Below are 24,113 nucleotides of genomic sequence, written 5' to 3' on the forward strand. Positions count from 1 at the left end.
AGACCAAATTACATTAATTCATTTAGAAAATTACATGTTTTTTGGTTTCATTAGTTCCAAATTACTTTCGTGGCTTTTGTACCATCTACCAATATATTTAAAGTTGTTTCAATTGTTTTGTGCAAGCCGACTCTTATAGAAAGAAAAAATGTTATATATCTAGCCGGTGCGAATGCACACGACTTCAAGAATATACGAGAGTGATATTAACACGCACTATCCACAACAGGCCGGTATGGAACGAGAGTAATTCTCCATCAGCATATCTGATATGAGACGACAACGACATTTGGTCACAGAAATGGACGCTTTCAGGTGATGCATCATCGTGTTTTCTACGGTCGCTCCATGAATAGCGCATAGCAGAGCCGCACCTAATACTCCGGCAACTCCCATCATATGAAATGGGTTCAACGTCCAATTATGAATTGGAAGAAAAGGATGAATCGAAATATCGCTGCTACGCCAAAACTCGGCGCAAAGAACCAACCAGATTGCCCCAGTGGATAAATAAGGAATACAGAAACAAAAACAGCAATTGGACCAGAGAATGAGATTGCATTATAAGGCCGCAATTGAACAGACCGAGCAAGTTCAAATTGGCATAACATGAAACCTATTAGTGCAAAAGCCCTGTGGAGAGCTACAAAAGTCCATAGACCGCCTAATTGACACCAATGAGTAAAATCTCCTTGTGCTTCGGGCCCCCATATTAGCAACAAAGAGTGTGCTAAACTATTAGCAGGGGTAGAAACTGCAGCGGTTAAGAAATTACAACCTTCCAAATAGGAACTAGCCAATCCATGGGTATACAAGTTACAAAAGTTTTCCCTGTAAACCAACCCCCTAAAGCGAAATAAGCACAAGGAAAGAGCAATAGGCCAGACCATCCTACAAAAACAAAATGGTCCCTTCGTAACCAGTCATCCATAGTATCAAATAGATCATTTTCTTCTTTAGGAATTCTACCAAGGGCTATAGTCATAGTGATCCTCCTATTCAATTACTTCAACCATTTCCGAGCACCTCATATCACTTTCCAAGGCATATGATAGTTTTATTATCTGTGGACGATTTCTTTCTCATTCAATGCCCTTTTTCAATGGTCTCGAAGAGAGAAATTTCCCATTTTTATCTATGGAGTCACAGTCACAACCGAGGTCGTGGTAAATCCATGAATTTGATTCGATTTGTTTTTCTTATACTATTTGTTTTTCTTATACTATAGAAATAGAAATAAATTGTTTTTCTTATACTATAGAAAGAAATAAACCTTTGGATTCAGCATTATTCCAAGACTCCTATTTCAAAGTCTATCTTTTAAGGGAAAAATGAAAATAAAAGTAACCCTTCTTTTCCCATTCCCTCTCTATTGCATGGGTGGAAGAACTAAAATAGAGGATTCTGAAAAAAATGGACCTTCGAAATCCAATTTTATGTGTAGCGCAAAGGAGTTGCATTTCTTCTTATTCCTATAGAACATCTAGTAACAAGAATATGAAATCGTAAATAGCGAAAAATTCTTGTCTTGTGCGGTCTAAGTCTAAGGAAATAAAAAAATCGCTTATACAATTTCATCTACATCGAATTTATATATCAGAATAGCGGATAGAGGCATCATTAAAGGAGTCAGGTCTACTTACTTTATGCTTCTTTCCAATTTTATGGTGGATTTGATAAGAACCCTTTTTGCTTTCTTGATAAATAATCGACAAAAAAGCATTTTTATATAACCTGCTTGTTTTATTATAATTATAACAAGTCCTATATGGAAATGCCCACTAAAGAGAAAATCTATTTGATTGTCTCTCGGCCAATATCGATTTTTAGAAAGAAAAAAACAAGAATTTTCTTCTTTTTTTATTAACATTAAGAAAAAAGAATATACTTAAAATGGAATTGGAAATATAATTTTTATAGACTTTTGAAAGAAAAAAGGGTTTCTTGCAACGGTTATTTCTTATTTCTTGCCTATATCATATCACGGAAACCTTTTGCTTTGGAACGTGGAGAGATGGCTGAGTGGACTAAAGCGGCGGATTGCTAATCCGTTGTACAATTTTTTGTACCGAGGGTTCGAATCCCTCTCTTTCCGCTCCCTTGGATCATTTGGGACTTTCGAATTGGAAAGAATTCTGACCCCCGGATTTTCTCATAGATAAATGTACGAAACAAATCCAATAAAAAAAAACTGAATTTTTACTCCTCGCGTCCAGGATTCCATCCTGGGTCATTAGATAAGAATCCAAAGATAAAGAGTGAAACAAAGAATATCACTACTGTATAAACAAAAAGTTTGAGAGTAAGCATTACATAATCTCCAAGATTTTTTTAAGGAATAGATTACCAGTTTTTCCTTACCACACGGATCCACTAGGATGGTTTTTTTATACCTAAAAATGCAAAAAAGAATTCTTGAAAAAAATTGCAAGAATTCTTTTATAATAAGCACTCTTATCAATAACAAAAATAGGGTTAGGTGGTTAGGTATTGTGTAGGTACCTACTCAACCTAGGTGCAGGGGAGTAGAAAGGCTGATCCAAATTTATTGTTGTAGCTACCCATTCAATGTAGAAGAATTTAAATTTTAGAATCGAAGGTTCATAATAGAAAAATATAAAACTTCTCGGCTTTTACCCATTTTTAATTTTTTTTGGAATGAACACATCATTTAATTTGGCATACAGAGTACTAAATATTTCATCGAAAACTTACAACAGCTTGCCAAACAAAGGCTAATAGAAAAAAGAATAGAGGTATAACAGGCATAATATCCACGATTGGACTGAAAATAGCATAAGCTTCGGGTAATTTGGCAAAGAAAAAACTAGTAGGATAAAGAACAGAATTAAAACAGATACAGGTTAAACTAAGTATATTAGGCATAACAAGCATTTCATTCTTGTAGAGTAAATAATTGGATTTTTCTTGAGTTATTTTTTAAGGGAAAGAAGGAAAAGGCAGATTCAAAATCTTTTTTCTTCGGACTTTCCCAAACACAAAATACCTCCTTGTATTCGCACTCTCAAATGAGAGTGGAATAAATTCGACTTTCATATAATATCTTAATAGAATTCCATGTAATGATCAATGCATTTTTTTTGATTCTATATTATCCGCATGTGTAGAATACTAGCAAGAGAATATCCCTCCTTTTTATGTAATTGAAATGGTATTGACGAATAACAAATAAACATACTAGTTTTTATTAGTGTCGCATAAAACCCGAAATGGGGCGTGGCCAAGTGGTAAGGCAGCGGGTTTTGGTCCCGTTACTCGGAGGTTCGAATCCTTCCGTCCCAGATTGTTTGTGATGAAACAAACGGTGAAATCATATAGTATTCCGTATGAGACAAAAGTTTATTAAAGAGAATAATGATATCTTATTCTTTCGCAGAAAACATAATAAAGTCTTAAGTCCAGTCAAATTGACTATCTTTATTTTCATGAAAAAATGGGATCTATCAAGCACATTCAGGATATGCCTCTACTATAAAATCACTTAGTCATATTTTTTTCTTCCTTTTGGTATTCGAGTTGAAGAAGTACGAGAATTCTATAACTACCAAAAGTTTTCAATCTTTTCATTGGAATAGTCTAGTTATTATAGTTAATTGTTTTTTGTACTGAAAAAATATATTACTACTAGAATTCTAATTCTAGTAATTAAATTAATTAAACTTTTTTGGAGGTTGATAGTTTATTTATTGAGGAAGAGTCAATCCTTCTTTTCTCACTTCAAGATTGATCATCTCGAGCCATCCGTTGAGGGTGGAAATTTAAGAATAAATAAGTTTTAAGCAAACTTGTTTAGTCGTCTTTTTCAAACTATGTTTCATTCGTATGATAGAATTTTAATATGGGTTTAAATAAATTGGATCTTGGCGGAGGCTTCACGGATAAATACTTACTTTCTTTTATCCATATTGCTCCATAGATAGCAAGTTTTAATTAGTATAAAAAAACTAAACCAATGACTATTCATGATTCCATCCATATTGGATCAATTCTCTATACCACTTTGCAATGAAAAGAGGAATGTTTGTTATGGTAAAACTTCGTTTAAAACGATGTGGTAGAAAGCAACGTGCGACTTGAAGGACATGATCAATTGTGGATTTTGCTATCCATCATTTTACATAGTAATGAAAATGCTCTTGGCTCGACATAGCCTGTTCTATTTGTTTCGACCAAATTTGCACTGGGTTTAAGTAACATAGTACATGATGGAGCTCGAGAGGACAAATTTTTTTTATCAAGGGAAAGAATCTAGGGTTAGTGAAAACTAATAAATTAGGCCAACTTTGTTAGTCTATCCTTAATATAGAAATAAATCAAAAGGTTAAAATAAGAAGAAAGTCCAATAAAAGTATATCAGAATCAATCCCTCTTATTAGATTTCTATAGAAGAGATAAATGCTTTATCGAAGGAAATAAGAAAAAAGGGTATGTTGCTACTCTTTTGAAAGAAAAAAATAGGAATTCCCGAAGTAATGTCTAAACCCAAGGATTTCACAAATCAAAGATAAAGGATTCCAGAACAAGTAAACACAATTTTCAATTGTCTCAACAACAGAGTTGGATTAGAATAAGGAATAAAAGTCAATTCGTTCGAAATGAGACAAAGAAAAGAGTTTAAAGACGACTCAAAAATTTTGGAAGGATTTTGCCTTCGAAGTTTGTCAGGCAAAATTAGCCCACTTGAGTCATGAGTATAAATGAAATTTGTTTTTTCTGTAAGGAAATTAATGCACGTCATAGTCTAATTTCTATTATTATCGACAGAAATTTGAATCATTTTCTCGAGCTGTATGAGGAGAAAACCTCCTATACGTTTCTAGGGGGGGCGTTGTTTATCTACATCTATCCCAATAAGCTGTCTATCGAATCATTGCAATTGATGTTCGATCTCGAAGAGAAGGAAGAGATCTTCAAAAAGTAGGTTTTTATGATCCGATAAAGAATCAAACTTGTTTAAATGTTCTAGCTATTCTCTATTTCCTTGAAAAGGGTGCTCAACCAACAAGAACTGTTTATGATATTTTAAGGAAGGCGGAATTCTTTAAAGAAAAAGAAAGTACTTTGAGTTAATTGAAGAACTAAATGAATCAAAAATTAGGATAGGAGAAGATTATTAGTATTCCTAGTTGTCTAATTATTTAGACACAATTTACCTCTTTTTTATCCTATTTGGATTTATATTATATCGTGCCAATCCAATATAAGCCCCTATTTCATTTACTTTTTCTATCTAATTTGTTTTCTTACCATTGTATTTCCATTGACAAAGGTCTATTGAAAAAATAGAATTTGTAGATAGATGGATCTCTTTATCCTCACTCCATATTCAATTTTTCTGCCTACACTTCGCTCGAATGGTAAGGGTGTTCCTCTTGCATGTATTCTCATACAATATAATATATATATATATATAATAAAAATCGCTAAAAATAAGGAGAATTTGGCCATCGTGATTAGGGTCGCTCTTTTTTTAACTTTACTTTAGTGGAATTTAACCGGACCTGTTCGTTTCGGCATTTGAGTGTTTTTCATGGTTGATAAAAAAAATCTTTTGATGTCTTGTTAGTTCAATGTTTTGACAGAAGCGCACGGTGTAATTCCATTGATTTTTGGATTTCGATCGTATCTAAGATTTTTTTATCTGGGTTGCTAATTCAATGGTAGAGTACTCGGCTTTTAAGTGCGACTATGATCTTTTACACATTTGGATGAAACAACAAATTCGTCCAGACTCTTGGTAGAGTCTAGAAGACCACGACTGATCCTCAAAGGTAATGAATGGAAAAGTAGCATGTCGTAATAAAATCAATCTTTTTTTGAGTGGAATCCAAAATTACGATTTTCTGGGTCTAGTGAATAAATGGATAGAGCCTGGCTCCAATTCTGGTAAAATAAAAAGCAACGAGCTGAACTTCCTAATTGGAATGATTCCCCGCTCTAATTAGACGTTAAAAATAGATTAGTGCCGGATGCGGGGAAAGGTTGGGTTTTCCTATGAGTGGACCCTTTATTTTTTCTTTTTTTTTTTAGAAATCCTAATTATTCTTGATTATGGATTGAATAAGGGATGTTATGGATTGAATGTGTAAAAGAAGCAGTATATTGATAAAGAGGCTGTATTCCAAAGTCAAAAGAGCGATTGGCCTGCAAAAATAAAAAACTTGTTCTGTTCTTTTTTTTTAATTAGAACAAACATAAACTAATTGGGTAGAAAAGGAGCAGAAAAAGATCTGTGGATTAGACTCCCTTTCTTTCCAGGGTTTGTATTAAAAATGCAACACCCTGTTCTGACCATATTGCACTATGTATCATCATTCGATAAACCGAGAAATGCTTCTTCTCTCTGATTCAAGTAGAAATACAAATGGAAAAATTCGAAGGGTATTCAGAAAAACATAAATCTCGTCAACAATACTTTGTCTACCCACTTCTCTTTCAGGAATATATTTATGCATTTGCCCACCATTATGGATTAAATGGTTCTGAACCTGTGGAAATAGTTGTTAGTTGTAATAACAAGAAATTTAGTTCACTACTTGTGAAACGTTTAATTATTCGAATGTATCAGCAGAATTTTTTGGATAACTCGGTTAATCATCCTAACCAAGATCGATTATTGGATTACAAAAATTATTTTTATTCTGAGTTTTATTCTCAGATTCTATCTGAAGGGTTTGCGATCGTTGTGGAAATCCCATTCTCGCTACGGGAATTTTTTTGTCTGAAAGAAAAAGAAATACCAAAGTTTCAGAATTTACGCTCTATTCATTCAATATTTCCCTTTTTAGAAGACAAATTTTTGCATTTGGATTATCTATCACATATAGAAATACCCTATCCTATCCATTTGGAAATCCTGGTTCAACTCCTTCAATACCGTATCCAAGATGTTCCATCTTTGCATTTATTGCGATTCTTTCTCAACTATTATTCGAATTGGAATAGTTTTATTACTTCAATGAAATCCATTTTTTTTTTTCAAAAAGAAAATAAAAGACTATTTCAATTCCTATATAACTCTTATGTATCAGAATATGAATTTTTTTTGTTGTTTCTTCGTAAACAATCTTCTTGCTTACCATTAGCATCTTCTGGAACTTTTCTGGAACGAATCCACTTTTCTAGGAAGATGGAACATTTTGGGATAATGTACCCTGGTTTTCTCGGAAAACCCTATGGTTCTTTATGGATCCTCTTATGCATTATGTTTGATATCAAGGAAACGCAATTTTTGCATCAAAAGACACTTTTTTTGATGAAGAAATGGAAATGCTACCTTATCAATTTCTGGCAATATTATTTCTGTTTTTGGACTCAGCCGCGAAGAATCCATATAAACCAATTAGCAAACTCTTGCTTCGATTTTATGGGGTACCTTTCAAGTGTACAAAAAAGTTCTTTGTTAGTAAGGAATCAAATGCTGGAGAATTCATTTCTAATAGATACTCGAATGAAAAAATTCGATACCATAGTCCCCGCTACTCTCCTCATAGGATACTTATCAAAAGCTCAATTTTGTACTGGATCGGGGCATCCTATTAGTAAACCCATTTGGACAGATTTATCAGATTGGGATATTCTTGATCGATTTGGTCGGATATGTAGAAATCTTTTTCATTATCATAGTGGATCTTCGAAAAAACGGACTTTGTATCGACTAAAGTATATACTTCGACTTTCATGTGCTAGAACTTTAGCTCGTAAACATAAAAGCACGATACGGACTTTTATGCAACGATTGGGTTTGGCATTTTTAGAAGAATTTTTCATGGAAGAAGAGTAAGTTTTTTCTTTGATGTTCACCAAAACAACTCTTTTTTCTTTCTGTGGATCACACATTGAGCGTATTTAGTATTTGGATATTATATGTATTAATGACCTGGTCAACCCTCTTAATTAATCATTAGACGAAATTAAGAAATAGGAAAGGGTTGATAAATGATCAAGAAAAAACTTTTCTATTTTTCATTCTGAAATGTTCTTTTTATTATAATAAAGAGTAGGTGAATCAACTTACTAATTAAAAAAATTAGTAGAACTTCCTCTTTGGAATAGAAATTGGCTATTTCTACATAGGGAAAGTCGTGTGCAATGAAAAATGCAAGCACGATTTGGGGAGGGATTTTTCTCTATTGTAACAAGGAAGAATTATCTACTCCATCCGACTAGTTCCGGGTTCGAGTCCCAGGCAACCCATATAGAAAAGACCCATCAAAGTTTTTAACTTTGACTCACTTCGTTTACAAATACAAAATTATTGGTTTGGTTAATTTAGTTATATGGATAGCTAATCTTTGGGCTGACTTGGTTGACATTGGTATATAGTCTATGTTATACTGTTAAATAACAAGCCTTCTATTATCTATATTCTAGTTAATACGTGTGCTTGGGAGTCCTTGCAATTTGAATAAACCAAGATCTTACCATGACTACACTTTTAGAGAGACGCAAAAGTACAAGCCTGTGGGGTCGCTTCTGCAACTAGATAACTAGTACCGAAAATCGTCTTTACATCGGATGGTTCGGTGTGACGCCCCGATTCAATCGTACACTAATCATACACGCAAATGTGTACGATCAAGATCAGGGACTCACGGGAAGATATCACAACACAACTCTACAAATAAAAAAAATAAGTCATACAAGCATCATATTTCAAGCCAGGGGCCTCGAGGGCTCGAATACAAGAGCTCGATCATAGACGAGTCAGCGGAAGCAACAATATCTGGGTACAGACATAATTTAAACAAGTTTGCCTTAAGAAGGCTGGCACAAACTGGGATACAGATCGAAAGAGGCGCAGGCCTCCTGCCTGGGATCCTCCTAATCTACTCCTGATCGTCGTCAGCGGCCTGCACGTAGTAGTAGGCACCTCCCGAGTAGTAGCAGTCGTCATCGACAGTGGGCACTCACTAATCACTATTAGTAGGAAACAACTAGCAGAAAGAAAGATGAACGCACTTTCACTCCTTGCTCTTCAGCACGTACTCACACGAGGGACTCTCAAATCTCTATTTCAGACCATAATCTTTCGATCCCTTTACCGAAGTGATTGATAGCAGGGCTAAAAAATCATAGGGCTCCTGGACTCCAACATCTGGTCACAGCAATCGGGTATAGAAAAAGGGAAAAGGGGGAGCAAGGCAACCGTGAGTACTCATCCAAAGTACTCGCAAGCAAGGAACTACACTACATATGTATGCATTGGTATGAAATGGAAAAGAGGTAACATATGTGGACTGAACTGTAGAATGCCAGAATAAGAGGGGGATAGCTATTCCTATCGAAGACTACGCTTCTGGCAATCTCCATCTTGCAGCATGTAGAAGAGAGTAGATGGTAAGTTCACCAAGTAGCATCGTATAGCATAATCCTACCCGGTGATCCTCCCCTCGTCGCCCTGTTAGAGAGCGATCACCGGGTTGTATCTGGCACTTGGAAGGGTGTGTTTTATTAAGTAACCGGTTCTAGTTGTCATAAGGTCAAGGTACAACTCCAAGTTGTCCTGTTATCGAAGATCACAGCTATTCGAATAGATTAACTTCCCTGCAGGGGTGCACCACATTTCCCAACATGCTCGATCCCCTTTGTCCGGGCACACTTTCCTGGGTCATGCCCGGCCTCAGAAGATCAACACGTCGCAGCCCTACCTAGGCACAACAGAGAGGTCAGCACGCCGGTCTAAATCCTATGGCGCAAGGGTCTGGGCCCATCGCCCATTGCACACCTACACGTTGCAAACGCGGCCGGCGAGCAGACATAGCCTCCCTTATACAAGAGCAGGCATTCCAGTCCAACCCAGCGTGCGCCGCTCAGTCGCTGACGTCACGAAGGCTTCGGCTGATACCATGACGTCGAGTGCCCATAAATGTTCCCGCGTAGTTGGTTAGTGCGTATAGGCCAGTAGCCAGACTCAGATCAAATACCAAGATCTCGTTAAGCGTGTTAATTGAAGTATCCGCGAACGCCGACCAGGGACAGGCCCACCTCTCTCCTAGGTGGTCTAAACCTGCCCTGTCGCTCCGCCACAAAGTAACAGTCGGGGGCCGTCGGGAACCCAGGCCCACCTCTACCGGGATGGAGCCACCTGCCCCTTCAGCCCCCATCTCCGAACAGTATCATAAGTAATGTAACAGTATAAAGTATATATCATATGCCGATGATCACCTCCCGAAGTGATCACGGCCCAGTAGTATAGCTTGGCAGATGGACAAGAGTGTAGGGCGACTGATGGAACACTAGCATCCTATACTAAGCATTTAGGATTGCAGGTAAAGGTAACAACAGTAGTAGCAAGGACATGCTATGCATCATGATAGGATAATGGAAAGCAGTAACATGCTACACTACTCTAATGCAAGCAGTAGAGATAAGAATAGGCGATATCTGGTGATCAAAGGGGGGCTTGCCTGGTTGCTCTGGCAAGAGAGAGGCGTCGTCAACACCGTAGGCGTACTGGGTAGCAGTGGCGTCGGCCTCGGTGTCTAGCGAGAGAAGATGGGGAAGAAACAATAAATATAATGCAAACAAATGCATGACGATGCATGACATGACAAAGCGTGATGCTAGGTGTGCCCTAACACGGTATGAGGTGATATCGGTGAAGGGGGGAAACATCCGGGAAAATATCCCCGGTGTTTTTGTTTCCGGACAGATGAACCGGAGGGGGAAAGTTTCATGTTCGCTATGCTAGGGATGTGTGGCGGACGAATGGGCTGCGTATCCGGATTCATCTCGTCGTTCTGAGCAACTTTCATGTACAAAGTTTTTCCATCCGAGCTATGGTTTATTTTATATGATGTTTCAAAGATTTAATCCATTTTCCCAAATTATTTGTATTTCAAAATTGTAAGTGCATCTAGTGCCCCTTAGTGATTTTGGTGTATTGAAGACTTATAGGTTAAGGGACTAATGCATTCATGAGTGTACACAGGTCTATAAGTCTATGAGGAGTTTGATATTTACAGAGAAAGTCGACCCCTAAAAATGAAGTTCTTCGACCGAAGACTTTGGATTTCTGAAGACTTTGAAAGTGAAGAAATTGGTGTGACCTTGAAGACTTTGTATTCATTCGAGGAACATGAAGCATGAAGACTTTTGTTTTCGTAGTTTCATTTTCTCTTTCTTGAGTCATAGAAAACACCGTACTGTTAAAGGGGGTCGGGGAAATACTAAGGAAAAATTTCCATGTGATGCTCAACTCAAAATCCTACACCTACCAATCCCTTCGAGTGAAGCCATTGGAAATCTCATACAGTCCAGTCATATTCTTCAGCGACAGAGACGAAGTTCTTCTGGTCTCTGAGGAATTTGTTCTGACTGAGGAGTTAGGAATTCGCCAGTGCGGATTTCCTACACAGTTAGGAACATGATAGCCCTGAGGATTTTGCTACTCAAAATTCCGACCGTTGTTGTGCTATGCGCCAGCTGTCCCAAAATATCTATCCACCTAACGATCATATCATTGAATGTCATTTATGTCTTATCATGTCGGGCTGCTCCCTAGGCTATAAATAGCCGCCCCCTACAACCACTAGCTGGTTGGCTGTTTCAAAAGAAACTGACACTTGTCATTTGAGAGCAACCCATCCTCTGAGGACTTTGAGCGAAAATCATCAAGTGAGAAAAAACCAAAAACCCAAAACCGAAACACCTACAAACCCCAAGTGATTGAGCATCACTGAAGAGATTGATCCTGCGTGGATCCGACGCTTGTTACCTTTGAAGACTGTGCTTCTTCCAGATGGTTAGGCGTCATGGTCTAGAGCATCCAAGAGGAATTGTGGATCGCCGAGTGACCGAGTTTGTGAAGGTTTGGAAGTCGCCTAAAGACTTACCACCAGTGATTGGACAAGGTCTGTGTGACCTTAGTTCAAGGAGAATACAATGAGGACTGGGTGTCCTGAGCTGCGTGTTCAGGACTAGGTGTCCAGGACTGTGTGTCCTCGAGTTTAAATACTCAGCCGCTCCAACCAGATGTACAACTGAGACAGCAGTTGGAACTGGTCTACCAAATCATTGTCTTCACCAAGCTTACTGGTTCCATTTCCTCAACTCTTTCATTCCCTCATAATTGAGTTGTGTGCTTGTTCATATCTGTGTTTGAAGACTTTGATTGAAGACTTTCTCAATTTCCTCAGTTCAATTTCTTCAGTCTGTTTGTCTTCATCCTATGTTATCCCGTGCTTATGCTTCCTGTACTCTGTGCCTGTCTTCATTTCATCATGATGACTATGCTTGTATTCTATTATGTTTACTTTTGAGTACTCCTTCCGCTGCTAGTAGTTCTTCGCTAAGGAATTTCCTCACCGGCAAATTCCTCAGTGAAGAATTCCATAAAAATCGCCTATTCACCCCCCCTCTAGTCGATATAACGCACTTTCAATTGGTATCGGAGCAAGGTACTCCCTTGTTCTGTGTGATTTTGGTTTAACCTCCTGGAGTTTTAGTTATGTTGACCACAGGTATGATCAAGGTCTCTGCTGGGTGTCCTACCTTCGATGGGACGGACTACCCCTACTGGAAGAATAAGATGCGAATGCATCTTGAGGCAATTGATAACGATCTCTGGTATGTTGTGGAAAATGGTGTTCCCCCAGTCACACCTTCTCTGAATGCTGCTGATGTGAAGAGATTCAAGCAACTCGACTCTCAAGCGAAGAATATCATATGTGGTCATCTGAGCAAAGGACAGTATGGCAGAGTGAGTGCTTTGGAGACAGCGAAGCTTATCTGGGACAGGTTGTCCAAAGTGAATGAAGGAGTCTCAACACAGCGTGACTCTCGAGTTGATGTTCTTCGCAATCTCTTCAACCGCTTCAAAAGACTCGACAATGAAAATGTTCAACAAACCTTCGATCGCCTCACTGACATCTGAAATGAGCTTCAAGCACTTGGTGCCACTGACATCACCGACCATGAGGTGGTGAAGAAATTGCTGAGATCGCTTGATTCCTCATTTGACACTCTGGCATTGATGATACAAGAACGTGCTCATTGCAAGTCACTTGATCCCGCTGATATTCTCGAGAGGCTAAATACTCATGAGTTCCAACTTGCTGAAAAAAGAGATCTCTATGGTTCGAGCTATGGAAGATCACGCGCACTGAAGGCCAAGGTGGTATCTGAGTCCGATGATGAATACTCTGGTAGCAGCCTTGGTGATCTTGAAGAACTAAGCCACGATCTGGCTCTGCTCGTGAAGAAGTTCCAAAAGCTCTCAAGACGTGGTCGCCTTGGAAGACCCTCAAGGAGCAATTATTCCTCATCCAGTGACTACAAGAGGAGGCTCTGTCACAAATGCATGAAACCTGGACATTACATTCAAGATTGTCCTCAGTGGGAAAAGGAATCAAAGAAGAAGAAATACAAAGATTACAGTTCTGATGATGCGAAGAAAAAGAAGAAATCCACAAAATCTTCATCATCAAAATCCTCAAAGCCTTCATATCATAAGAAGAGCAGCTCCAAGAAGGCCAGGGCATTCATTGGCAAGGAAATGGACTGTGAGGCTGGATCTGAAGAAAATGAGGAAGAGGAGACATCTGAGGAGTCCGAATCTGGAGTGGCGAGCCTAGCTCTCTCTACTGCATTCGTCAGCAAGTCTATCTTCAACACTGAAGAAAATGACCTCACCAACAAGGCTGATGAAGGCGATGATGACTACGCTCCCACCTATTGCTTCATGGAAAAGGGTGCCAAGGTACTCAAATATACCTCCTCTGAATCAAGTGAGAATGAATCTGATGAAAACCTTAAGCCCAGCTATTGTAAACTTGCTAAGATTGCTGTAAAACAACAAAGGGCTCTTGAAAAGGTTCAAAACATGCTAGACAAAAGTGATGATATGTTGGGTGAAGAAATGGATCGCACTGAAACTTTGACTGAAAATCTTCAGAGACTTCAGTCCAAGCTTGACAATCTTCAAAGTCATCATAACACTCTCTTATCGGATCATGAGAAGCTTTCTTATGAATTTCTTCAAAGAAAGCAAGACCTTGAGAAGCTAAGAGTGAGTTATGAAGATCTTCAGAAGGAGCGCGATTCATTACTTGCTCAACAAATTAGCGCTTCTCAGGAAGAATTTGTTCCTCCATGCTTGAAGTGCATTGAACGTGAATCTGCTAATTCTTCACCTGAATGTTCAAATGCTGCTAATGTTTCAAATTCTTCACATGCCTCTGCTATCACTAATTCCTCATCTGAGGACATTGCTAGTATCATTGACGATGCAGGGCTGAAGGAATTGTACATGACAGGCATGTACAAAAGCCTCAAAGGGCATCAGACTCTTTGTGATGTGCTTAAAAAGTAGATCCTCAACAGGAACCCTAGGAAAGAGGGCATTGCCTTTCAGAGGAAACTCAATGCTGATGGAACATATTGGAAGCCTGAGCAGTACCCCAAAACTACGTGGGTTGCTGCAAAGGGACCTCCAGTTGATCCATCTAACTTATCTGATTTGCATGTGAATCTTCTCATTCTGATGATGAGTCATTTGACTCCAACTATAAACTGTCCAAAAATCAGAATGGTGAAGTATTTGCTAGATATGTTGGCACTAACTGCAGGAACGGCTCTCCTATGAAGAAAATCTGGGTTCCCAAAACATGCCTTGAAAATCTTCAGGTGAATGTCATCATGACGCCACCTGTGAAGAATAGGAACCCCAGATCAAATTCCTCATATGGACCAAATTCTTCATATGGATCCAAGTCCTCATACGGACCAAACTCCTCACATGGATCATATTCCTCAAAAGGATCAAAGTCCTCATATGAACATCATCGTGCTAACCTGTCTGTTTCACAGGGAAGATCTAAGGATTGTGGATATGTGCATTATTCTTCAAATCATTATGTCCATAAGTCCTCGAAGAATTTCTCTGCTTACTCTAACCCCTCTTATGTGAAACAAAATGGACTGGCTTCTATGCCATCATTCTCGTATCGAGCTCGCAGAATGATGAACTCTTTGCCACCCCTTCAAATGTGGGTGGTGAAGAAAAAGAACTAATCTCTTCTACAGGGTTAGGTCTCCAGACGTATGTAATCGTCTAAAGAATTTGCTGGAGACCTAAGTATGCCTGATAGGACGCAGGCTAATCATGAAGAAATGAACTTCCATTTCTCACGTTCTCATATTTCTTTATCTGTTCTCTTGCCTGATGAAATTGATCTAATGAATTGATGTCATATTCTTCACAAATGAAGTATATGAGTTTGTAAGCCGCACTAATTCATCTACAGGATGATCAACCCAAAGCCACTGAGTTGGTCCTCGATAGTGGATGTACAAATCACATGACTGGTGACAAGAAACTATTGATGGATGCTCCATTATCTCCGTCGCATCTGAAGCATATCATCTTTGCTGACAAAGGCAAAAGTCAGGTATTGGGTCTAGGTAAGGTTGCGATCACAAAGGATCGACACATGGACAAAGTCATGCTTGTTGAGTCCCTGGGATACAACCTTATGTCTGTCTCAATGCTTTGTGATCTTGATATGGTTGTTGTCTTTGGCAAGTACCGTTGTGTTGTGGTTTTGGAAGCTGACAATTCCAAAGTCTTCGAAGGCTTTAGGACAGGAGACCTGTATATTGTTGATTTCTCTACAGGACCACAACCAGCCGTGTGTCTACTTGCAAAAGCTTCAGAAGGCTGGCTCTGGCATCGACGACTTGGTCATGCAGGCATGAGGAATTTGCACACGCTTGCGAAGAAGAAGCATTTCATTGGCATCAAGAATGTCAAATTCCTCAAGGATCACCTATGCGGAGCCTGTGAAGCTGGGAAGATGACGAAGGCCAAGCATCCAGCGAAGACTATCATGACCACCACTCGCCCATTTGAATTGCTTCACATGGATCTCTTTGGTCCTAATCATTATTCTGCTATTTCAAATGAAGCATCTCAATATGGCTTTGTTATTGTCGATGATTACTCACGTTACACATGGGTACACCTTGTTACTTACAAACATGAAGTGCATGAAGTCTTCAAACGATTTTCCTCGAGGGCTTCAACCAACTTTGGTGTGAAGATCAAGCACATCAGAAGTGACAATGGCACTGGGTTCAAGAATTCTGGTCTTGATGACTACCTTGATGAACTTGGTATTACTCATGAGTTATCTGCTCTTTATACTCCTCAGCAGAACGGCGTCGTGGAGCGCAAGAATAGGACTCTTGCTGAGATGGCTCGCATTATGCTTGATGAATACAAAACGCCTCGTCGTTTCTGGACTGAGGCAATTGATACTGCATGCCATATCATCAACAGAGTATGTCTTCACAGATTCTTCAAGAAGACTGCCTATGAACTCCTCACTAATAAGAAACCCAATGTAAGTTATTTCAAAGTCTTCAGTGCTAAATGTTGGATTAGAGATCCTCATCACAACTCAAAATTTGCACCGAAAGCACATGAAGGTTTTATGCTTGGTTACGGTAAGGACTCGCACACCTACAGAGTCTTCAACAACGTTCTTCACAAGGTTGTTGAAACTGTAGATGTGCGGTTCGATGAAACTAATGGCTCGCAAAGAGAGCACCTACCTACTATGATAGATGAACCAACACCTGAGGAAACTATCAAGTTCAAGGCTACTGAGGATGTCATTCCTACTGAAGAATCTACTGAAGAATTCATTCCAGAACATGAAGAACGTTGAGCTAATGCACCTGAAGAAAATACTAAAGAAAATGGTGCTGATCAAATTCTTCAATGACAACCATCTCATCCTCGCATTGCAAAAGAAGTGCAAGTTGAAAAGATCATCAATGACATCAAAGTGCCAGGTCCTCTCACACGCTCAAAAACTTCACATTTATCTAACTTTTGTGGGCACTATGCCTTTGTATCTATCACAGAGCCCACTAAGGTAGATGAAGCATTTCTGGAGCCTGAGTGGATTCAGGCCATGCAAGAAGAATTACATCAGTTCGAGCTCAACAATATCTGGGAACTGGTCAAACGCCCAGATTCTCGCAAGCACAATGTCATTGGCACAAAGTGGATCTACCGCAACAAGCAAGACGAAAATGGCCTTGTGGTGAGGAATAAGGCACGACTTGTAGCTCAAGGCTACACACAGGTTGAAGGAATTGATTTCGATGAAACTTTTGCACTTGTTGCTAGACTTGAGGCTATTCGCATTGAAAGTGTGTTATATCGACTAGAGGGGGGGTGAATAGGCGATTTTTATGGAAGTCTTCAAAACATGGAAGTTTCGAAGAAAATGATATAAATAAACCTATTACAATGCAGCGGAAGGTAGACTACACTAGGCAAACCATAGTCAAGTATTCAATGGAGTGAGAGCACAATGACTAATAGCAGCAATGTAGTAAGGATCAGGTAGGAAGATATTATGAAGCCAAACAGAACACGCAGTCACTCAGTGAAGATAAAAGATAGTGCAATCATACAATGACTTCACAAGGAGTAACAGTAAGTAAAGGGAAGGGAAGGATGAAACCAGTGACTCGTTGAAGACAATGATTTGTTGGACCAGTTCCAGTTGCTGTGACAACTGTACATCTGGTTGGGGCGGCTAGTGTAAGTGCATCTAGTGCCACCCCTAGTTGGTTTTGGAGTATTGACGACGAACCTAGTTGAGGGACTAATGTGTTTGTGAGAATTGCAGGATAACACAGGTAGAAGTCCCTCATTGATTCGGTTTTTTTACTAGAGATGACCCCTAAAAATGTATGAAGACATTGATGTCAAAGGTGGTATATGAAGATATTCACATTGAAGACTATGACAAGAGAAGACATCGCATGAAGCCTATGGAGCTCGAAGACTTAGATCTTTCGTAGTTCTTTTTCTTCTTTGTTGAGTCATAGGAACCACCGTACTGTTAAGTGGGGTCCAAGAGAACCATTTAGAATGACTGAAGTGATGCTTAACCAAAACCTATGTCTTCGAGTGAAGACTATGAGAGCGAATCTTGTCTAGAGTCGGACAAGTCAGCTTTGCTTGTAGCCCAAGTAAAGTTGCCGTGTGAGTTTGAAATCTGACCGTTGGAACACGTGTCAGTTCCTTAGTGACCCAGGGTCATTTCGGACAAATCAGGTCGGGTTGCCTAGTGGCTATAAATAGCCCACCCCCTACAACCATAAACGGTTGGCTGCTCAGAGTTAGAGTACGGCTTTTGTCGTTTGAGAGCAACCCACCTTGAAGCCTTTGAGAGAGAATTCCTTGCGGGGATAAAGCCCTAACCACCCAGAGCCAAAGAGAGTTAGGCATCACTTAAGTCTTCTTATTTGTGTGATCTGAAGACTTATTACACTTGAGGAATGTGAATCCTCCAGCCGGTTAGGCGTCACGTTCTGAGCATCCAAGAGACATTGTGGATCGCCGGTGAACGAAGTCTGTGAAGGTTTGGGAGTCTACCTTGAAGACTTACCAGAGTGATTAGGCGAGGTCTATGTCCAGCTCTGTCCAGCTCACGTTTGATGACTCACTGACATCACAAATGAGCTTCAAGCCCTCGGCGCTACTGAGATCACCAAGCATGATCGTCAAGACACTCTGAGATCACTTGACAGTTCGTTTGACACCCTAGCCCTGATGATTCAAGAACGTCCTGATTTCAAGACACTCGATCCGTCTGACATACTTGAGAGGCTCAACACACATGAGTTTCAGCTTTCTGAGAAAAGAGATATCTACGGTCCAAACTATGGGCGAACTCGTGCCTTGAAGGCAAAAGTTGTCTCCTCATCTGAAGAAGAATCTGACAGCAGTTCTGATGATCCTGAAGACATTGGAAGGGAACTTGCTATGCTTGTGAAGAAGTTCCAAAAATTCACCAAGAAGAAAGGTTTTCAGAAAGTCTTCACGATCAAGCTCAAGGAATGATGAAGCTTCTGCTCATGACTACAAGAAGAAAACATGTCACAAGTGCAAGAAACCTGGCCACTTCATCTCTGAGTGTCCGCAGTGGGACAATGAGAACAAAAAGAAGAAGAAGAGCAAGGAATATGACTCTGACGACAAGAAGAAGAAGAAATACTCAAAGTCTTCTTCCAAGTCTTCCTCAAAGTCTTCATCACACAAGAAGAGCTCATCTGGCAAGGCACGTGCGTTTGTTGGCAAGGAAATGGATTCAGAGGAGGAGTCCGCTTCTGAGGAGGCGGCGGTGGAGTCTGAGGAGGAGTCCGATTCTGGCGTTGCAAGTCTGGCTACAGCATACGTTGCCAAGTCCATCTTCAACACTGAAGACAATGACTTCACCACCAACATCGATGCCAATGACAAGGACTACTCTGCTCATACCTACTGCTTCATGGCACGTGGTGCCAAGGTAAACACAAGCACTACTCACTATCAAACATCTAGTGACGATGACTCTGATTGTGGTTCAAGCCCAGCTACAAAACACTTGCTAAAATTGCAACTGAACAACAGAAAGCCATGGAACATATTCAAAAACTGTTAGACAAAAGCGATGATCTGTTAGGCGCTGAAATGACTCGATCTGAGTCCTTAATTGAAGACATAAAAAATCTTCACGTTAAGTATGAGGAACTTGAAAGTCGTCATGAAACGCTCTCAACAACTCATGAAAAGCTTTCCTATGATTATCTTCAAAGGAAGCAAGATCTTGAGAAATTGAGAGCGGCTCATGAAGATCTTCAAAAGGAAAACGAGTCACTTCGCGCCGAACAGATCAGTTCCTCTCAGGAAGGATTTGAACCACCATGTCTTAAATGCATCGAGCGTGACAACGCTACTTCTGTTGCTGATGTTCTACTGCTGCTACTGTTGCAATATCTTCAACTGTGATGTGGTAACTAACCCCTCTGCTGAGGATACCACTACTATTGCTAATGAGAATGCTAGGTTGAAGACATTGCTTGAAACAGGGATGTACAAAATCCTTAAAGGGCATCAGACACTATGTGATGTCCTCAAAAGGCAGATTCTGAACCGAAACCCGAGGAAAGAGGGTGTTGGGTTCGTAAGGAAAATGAATGCTGATGGCTCTTACTGGAAACCTGAGCAGTACCCCAAAACCACATGGGTTGCTGCAAAGGAACCTTCAGCAGATCCATCCAATCTATCTGGCTTCACTTGTGCTAACCCCATTATCATTGATGAATCCCAAACTATAAACTGTTTAAGAATCAGAATGGTGAAGTGTTTGCCAGGTACATGGGTCCTACCGGCAGGAAGGGCCCGCCTATGAAGAAGATCTGGGTGCCCAAAAGGTGTTTGGAAAATCTTCCTGTGAATGCCGTCATGACACCACAGATGAAGAAGACAAACCCCAGACCACAGGCTTCATACGGCCCAAAGGCTTCATACAGGCAGAGGACTCACCTGAGTCGCACTAACGCAAATGTTTTGCAGGGAAACCATACTCAGGCCTATGAATATGAGCGCGGTTCATCGAACTGCCATGTTCATAAGGCCAAAAACTATTCTGCTTATTCTTGTGAGTATTATTGTTCGCCTGCAAGACTTTTTGCTAGGGCTCCAAAGCCAAAGTTCTCAGACGCTGCACTTAGACTTATTGCTTCTAAGCCACCCTTGAAGATGTGGGTGGCTAAGAAAGCTTAACTCTCTTTTGCAGGGAAAGGTCTCCAGCAGAAAACCAAAATCGTCTGACGCTATTGCTGGGGACCTTAAACATCTTGTAGGGCGCAAGATCAAATGCCCAAATGGTATTACTATGTACTTCGTTCCTGAATCGCTTGCTACTCTCCCTATTAGTCCTAATTGGATCTAAGCTTTCATAACCCACTGGATCGTCAAATGTTTTTGCTTCACAATTCTCTTCGTGAAGCCTATCCCCCTAACTGCACTGTAGGGTACGACACCAGCGTCTTCAGAATGGATTATTGATAGTGGGTGTACCAACCACATGACTGGCAAAAGAAGCCTTCTTATGGACTCAACCTTACGTCCATCCCGACAAGAGTCACATCACATTTGCTGACACTGGTAAAAGTAAGGTATTGGGTCTAGGTAGAGTTGCAATCTCAAAGGATCAACACATGGATAAAGTCATGCTTGTTGAATCCCTTGGCTTCAACTTAATGTCTGTCTCAATGCTTTGCGATTTGAACATGATCGTAATGTTTGGAAAATATCGCTGCCTTGTTCTAATGGAATCTGACAAGTCTCTAGTGTTTGAAGGGTATCAGGAAAGATGATTTGTACGTGGTAGATTTCAGCAGGACCACAGCTTGCCGTATGTCTTCTAGCAAAAGCTTCAGAATGCTGGCTCTGGCATCGGAGGCTAGGGCATGCTGGCATGAGGAACCTCCACACCCTTGCAAAGAAGAAGCATGTCATAGGCATCGAGGGCGTCAAGTTCAAGAAAGATCACTTATGCGGTGCCTGTGAAGCAGGAAAGATGACGAGGGCCAAACATCCCTCGAAGACAATCATGACAACACACTCGACCCTTCGAACTGCTCCACATGGATCTTTTCGGTCCCACTCATTACTCAACTCTTACTACTACTGCTTGTCTCTATGGCTTTGTCATTGTTGATGATTATTCTAGATATACTTGGGTGCACATAATCCTCTACAAGACTGAAGTGCAGGATGTCTTCAGACGCTTCGCCAATCGAGCAATGAACAACTATGGCGCCAAGATAAAGCACATCAGAAGTGACAATGGCACTGAATTCAAGAACACTGGCCTTGATACATATCTTGATACTTTGGGCATCACACATGAATTCTTAGCTCCATACATGCCACAGTAGAATGGCGTCGTAGAACGCAAGAACAGAACACTCATTGAGATGGCCCGAACAATGCTTGATGAATACAAGACTCCAAGAAAATTCTGGCCTGAAGCCATTGATACTGCATGCCATACAATCAACCGTGTTTATCTTCACAAGCTTCTGAACAAGACATCTTATGAGCTCCTTACTGGCAAGAAGCCAAATGTCAGTTACTTCAGAGTATTTGGCGCCAGGTGCTGGATCAAGGATCCACATCACACTTCAAAATTTGCACCGAAGGCACATGAGGGTTTTATGCTTGGATATGGAAAGGATTCGCACTCCTACAGAGTCTTCAATCTCTTTCATTATAAAGTGGTTGAAACAGTGGATGTGCGGTTCGATGAGACTAACGGCTCACAAAGAGAGCACCTGCCAAATGTGCTAGATGAAGTTCCATCCAGTGAATCAATCAAACTTATGGGAACTGGAGAAATCATACCCTCTGAAGCTCAACCTGAAGAGGAAATTATCATCTCCGCACTTGATCAACCTGAAGACTCAACCTGAAGAAAATGCTCAGTCTGAAGACAATCCCTCTAACAACGACAATGATCAGCAAGAGCAAAATCTTCGCCCTGTACATCCTCGTGTTGCCAATGAAGTGCAGATTGAGAGAATAATTGATAGCATCAATGCACCTGGTCCGCTCACTCGTTCAAGGGCAACTGAGCTAGCAAATTTCTGTGGGCACTTCGCATTCGTCTCAATAATAGAACCCAAGAAAGTCGAAGAAGCCTTCATGGAACCTAAATGGATTCAAGCTATGCAAGAAGAGCTTCAACAGTTTGAGCTGAATAATGTATGGGAATTGGTTAAGCGTCCTGATCCTCGAAAGCACAACATAATAGGCACCAAATGGATATACCGCAACAAGCAAGATGAGCATGGTCAAGTTGTCAGAAACAAATCTCATCTCGTTGCTCAAGGATATACTCAAGTGGAAGGCATTGACTTTGATGAAACATTTGCTCCTGTGGCTAGACTTGAAGCCATACGCATACTGCTGGCCTATGCAAATCATCATAACATACTTCTATATCAAATGGATGTGAAGAGCGCCTTTCTCAATGGCAAGATTGAAGAAGTGTATGTTGCACAACCGCCTGGCTTTGAAGATCCAAAACATCCTGACATGGTATACAAGCTCAACAAGGCACTTTATGGCCTCAAACAAGCCCCTCGGGCTTGGTATGACACACTCAAATACTTCCTGAAGAGCAAAGGCTTCATACCTGGTTCCCTCGACCCCACTCTCTTCACAAAGACATATGATGGTGAACTGTTTGTGTGCCAAATATATGTGGATGACATTATCTTCGGCTGCACAAATCAGAAGTATAGTGAAGAGTTTGGATATATGATGCAAGAGCAATATCAGGTGTCCATGATGGGAGAGCTGAAGTTCTTCCTCGGTCTTGAAATACGACAGCAACGCAACGGCATCTTCATATCACAAGAGAAGTATCTCAAAGATTGCCTGAAGAAGTTCGGTATGCAAGACTGCAAAGGCTTCACGACGCCAATGCCAGCCAAACATCATCTGGGTCCTGACGACAATGGTAAAGAGTTCGATCAAAAGGTATACTGCTCCATGATTGGTTCTTTGCTTTATCTATGTGCATCTAGGCCAGATATTATGCTTAGTGTTTGCATGTGTGCTCGATTTCAAGCGGCACCAAAGGAGTCGCATCACTTAGCTGTGAAGTGAATTCTTCGATATTTGGCTCACACCCCAACTCTAGGATTATGGTATCCAAAGGGCTCAGAGTTTGATCTGGTTGGATTCTCGGATGCTGATTATGCTGGTGACAAAGTGGATCGCAAGTCTACATCAGGCACATGTCATTTTCTGGGACGATCACTTGTATGTTGGTCTTCAAAGAAGCAGAACTGTGTATCTCTCTCCACTGCTGAATCTGAATACATTGCTGCTGGATCTTGCTGCGCTCAGCTTTTGTGGATGAAGCAAACACTCAAGGACTATGGCATTCATCTGAAGCAAGTGCCACTCTACTGCGACAACAAAAGCGCCATCAAGATTGCCAACAACCCAGTTCAGCACTCGAAGACAAAGCACATTGAAATTCGTCATCACTTTCTCAGAGATCATGTTGTGAAGGAAGATATTGATATCATACACGTCAACACTGAAGAGCAATTGGCAGATATCTTCACCAAGCCCTTGGATGAGAAGAGATTTTGCAAGTTACAGTGTGAGCTAAATATCTTGGAATCCTCAAATGTCCTGTGATCAGGCACACATCCTAACACTTATGCATATTGATGACTTAGATGTGCAACACACGAAGCAAAGTATATCTTCAATCAATGAA

The 24,113-nt window shown here is 40.3% G+C and overlaps 1 protein-coding gene, 1 non-coding gene and 1 pseudogene across 2 annotated transcripts in view; 2 read left to right on the forward strand and 1 right to left on the reverse strand.

The window, feature by feature from the left end:
• Nucleotides 1-216: 216 nt before the first annotated feature.
• On the reverse strand, nt 217-1,319 carry LOC125507403 (annotated as a pseudogene).
• Nucleotides 1,320-2,008: 689 nt separating this feature from the next.
• TRNAS-GCU lies at nt 2,009-2,095 on the forward strand. Its single transcript has one exon. It is a non-coding gene; the product is annotated as a tRNA-Ser (tRNA).
• A 3,755-nt stretch (nt 2,096-5,850) lies between these two features.
• Nucleotides 5,851-24,113, forward strand: part of LOC125507404 (maturase K-like) — a 46,767-nt gene continuing 28,504 nt past the window's right edge. The window contains exon 1 of the mRNA XM_048671981.1: nt 5,851-7,311. Within this exon, the coding sequence (XP_048527938.1) occupies nt 6,386-7,311 (926 nt within the window). The 5' untranslated portion in view covers nt 5,851-6,385. The remainder of the gene's footprint in view (nt 7,312-24,113) is intronic.

Source organism: Triticum urartu, chromosome 5, assembly GCF_003073215.2.
Source record: "Triticum urartu cultivar G1812 chromosome 5, Tu2.1, whole genome shotgun sequence".
Lineage (NCBI taxonomy): Eukaryota > Viridiplantae > Streptophyta > Magnoliopsida > Poales > Poaceae > Triticum > Triticum urartu.